General features: G+C 57.0%; 1 protein-coding gene across 1 annotated transcript; it reads left to right on the top strand.

The window, feature by feature from the left end:
- Positions 1 to 209: 209 nt before the first annotated feature.
- LOC119363176 lies at positions 210 to 2,368 on the top strand. The gene is made up of 2 exons (XM_037628486.1): positions 210 to 398; positions 783 to 2,368. The coding sequence occupies exon 2, from the start codon at positions 820 to 822 to the stop codon at positions 2,131 to 2,133; it is 1,314 nt and encodes a 437-aa protein (XP_037484383.1). The 5' UTR covers positions 210 to 398; positions 783 to 819; the 3' UTR covers positions 2,134 to 2,368.
- The last annotated feature ends 473 nt before the right edge of the window (positions 2,369 to 2,841 follow it).

Raw genomic sequence — 2,841 nt, 5'->3', positions numbered from 1 at the left:
CTCACTGCGTAATCTGAATAATCTAAGGCTAAGCGTGCCAATAATATCGTCGGTTAAATTATCAATCATCCTGCCTGTAGGAGTAGATTAGGCTGCTGTGCTGTGCTGTGGACTGTCTGTGGAGGATGGCTGGATGGCTGGATGGCTGCTAAGGCCAAACAAGGCAATAAAAGCAAGCGCAGTTAGGTAAAGGGTGTACTCCCCGTAGAAAAGAAAGGCAGAGGGCGGGGAGGGGGCTATAAAAAAATTCCGTGCTACTGCCCTAATTCCCTTTGGACTTTGGCGTTATATCCATCCTCGAGCCCCTCCCTTCCCAACCCTCACCCTCTCTCCCTCCTCCGCCTGATTCCAGTGGTGCTGCTGCCTTCTTCTCCACAGGGACAGACGACGCACGCAGGGTAAGCATGCTCTGAGTTTCCCCCCTCTTGTGTGCCTCCTTGTTTTCCATGGGATTTGAGCTCTTGCTTGCGCTTTCCCTTGGTTGGGGTCCTATGCATCGATCGACTCCTCCATAGCACGCCAGTGTGGCGTTCTCTTGTTGGATTTCTGTTTAGGAGTTCTTTATCTCCAGTTGCTGTTTGAGTAGTTGAATCGAGCTGGCTGGTGTGCAGTTCCGGTTTGGTTCGCTGTACAGTAGTAAGCATCCGCCGACGGTTCCTTATCTCCAGCTTGCGCACCTAATCTTGGATTTTGACCATCCAGCTGCTCTCCCACCTGTGTCCCGAAATTAACGCCAATCTTGTATGAATTTCGTTTGATTCCTTCTTGTTTCTTGGTTGCAGTTGCGGAGCAGCTAGCGGCGGAGGTGCTTTCTTCATCATGGAGTCGCAGCAGAAGCAGCAGATGGAGGCGGTTTCTGCGCCGGCCGCCACGAACGGGGGCGGGGAGCTGATCGGGTACGTGGACGTGCACGTGCGGAGCGCGCGGGACATCCAGAACATCTGCATCTACCACAAGCAGGATGTGTACGCGCGCCTCTCGCTGCCGGGGGAGGGCGCGCCGGCGGCGTCCACGCAGGTCATCAATGGCGGCGGCCGCAACCCGGTGTTTGACCAGTCGGTGCGCGTCGGCGTGCGCGCGGGGGACGTCGACGCCGCGCTGCGCTGCGAGGTCTGGATGCTCAGCCGGGTCAAGAACTACCTGCAGGACCAGCTGCTGGGGTTCGCGCTCGTGCCGCTCCCGGACGTCGTCGCCGCCGAGGGCGGCACGCTCGCGCGCGAGTTCCCGCTCTCCACCAACGACCTCTTCCACTCCCCGGCCGGGTTCCTGGAGCTCGAGCTCTCTTACATCGGGGTCGTGCCCGATGTCATTCCCGTCTCGCCGACGCCCAAGCCTGCGCTGGCCGATCCCGACGAGTCTGAGAACGACGGCGCTGGCGCAGGGAAAGACTACGAGAACATGGAGTTCCCTGACATGAATCTTGTGGAGGAAAACCAGATTATGCTCTCGGAATATGTTGGGCTGCCGTGCACAGCCATGGAAACGCAGAGCTCCGAGAGCCTCCTGACCTCGGAGGACGTGGATGGCGCCGCCACCGAGTCCCACGACGCTGGCGTGCGCGTCGTGCAGAGCTTCTCCACGGACTACAGCACCGCCGACTCGGCCGGCGCCTTCCGGAGCGAGACGGCAGTCAGCAGCGTGTCCACCACGGAATCCCTGGCAGCGGCCGTCCCGGCCACCCCGCAGTCCAACCCGTCGGAGCCGTCAGGAAACGCCCTCTCATCGGCGGGCCAGAAGGAGAAGGCCTCGGAAGCGGCGGACGCGGCGGAGGTCGATTCGTCTCACACCGTTCAGGAGAGCCCGGCGGTGAACTCGCCCAGCACCGTGTCTGAGAGCGCGGTGGACAAGCCGCCGGCGATGAGCTTCAACTTCGCGGAGGAGGTGCAGGTGAACCAGAAGGAGATCATGGACATGTACATGAAGAGCATGCAGCAGTTCACGGAGTCGCTGGCCAAGATGAAGCTCCCGCTGGACATGGACAATGGCAGCGACAAGAGCGGGAGCGGCCCCGCCGCCGCCTCGCCCACGGATTCCAGCGGCACCGACTCGAGCGCGGCGGCGAAGAAACCGGCGGCCGGGGGCGCGCAGGAGAAATCTCCCAAGGTGTTCTACGGAAGCCGAGCCTTCTTCTAGGAGGGAACGAAGCCGGAGTAGTGCCGGACCCCGGACTAGAAGATGGCATTTGCAGCCATCAGTCTCAGCTGAAAACTTGGTAGCGCAGAGGAATAACACTTTTCTCATGCTGTTGTTTTACTTAGGCTTGGTCAGATCCCAAGACACATGCGGAAATTAGCTGCCCTGTCTGTCTTACTTTTAATGTATCGCTACTCTAATGAGAAATGCCTGGCTTCTTTTGCTTGAGTATAGACATCTGAATGTGATTTGCAATCTTCTTAGGTCACGCTTGAAACGCACCAAAATTTACAGGAATTTCATAGGAACGTATCAAACAGAGCGGCGTGAGACAGCAACAGAGTGGTGGGCAACGGTGCCAGCTCCTCCATGTTTGATGTTTCCAATTGTAGATGGTATTTGATGATTCTGCAGATCTTGCTCAAGGGTTAGGACGATCGATAGGGATGCTAATCTTGTCGGGAAGATGTGTGTAGACACCCTGCCTGATGGCTGTGGATGTGGAAAGTTGAAGCACATCGGGAACCTTGTGTAGCCATCATCATGTCATCTCTTTCCTTTTCAATCCAGCTCATCTTCTTCTCCCTACTTCCTAGTTTCTGGTTTTGTAGTTGTAGTGTCCACCAAGGAGATTCCATCTTAATATGCTACCATGGACCTCGCCAACAACTTTGCAGTGCCTAGTTTGCTGAGGCAAGAAAACATCAA

Source organism: Triticum dicoccoides, chromosome 2B, assembly GCF_002162155.2.
Source record: "Triticum dicoccoides isolate Atlit2015 ecotype Zavitan chromosome 2B, WEW_v2.0, whole genome shotgun sequence".
In the NCBI taxonomy this organism is placed as follows: domain Eukaryota; kingdom Viridiplantae; phylum Streptophyta; class Magnoliopsida; order Poales; family Poaceae; genus Triticum; species Triticum dicoccoides.
The sequence above is the reverse complement of the archived record's forward strand: the minus strand, read 5'-3'. Positions and strand labels throughout refer to the sequence as shown.

Bases quoted from the DNA above. Each gene is read 5' to 3' on its own strand.
- LOC119363176 (XM_037628486.1), top strand. From the start codon at position 820: ATGGAGTCGCAGCAGAAGCAGCAGATGGAGGCGGTTTCTGCGCCGGCC.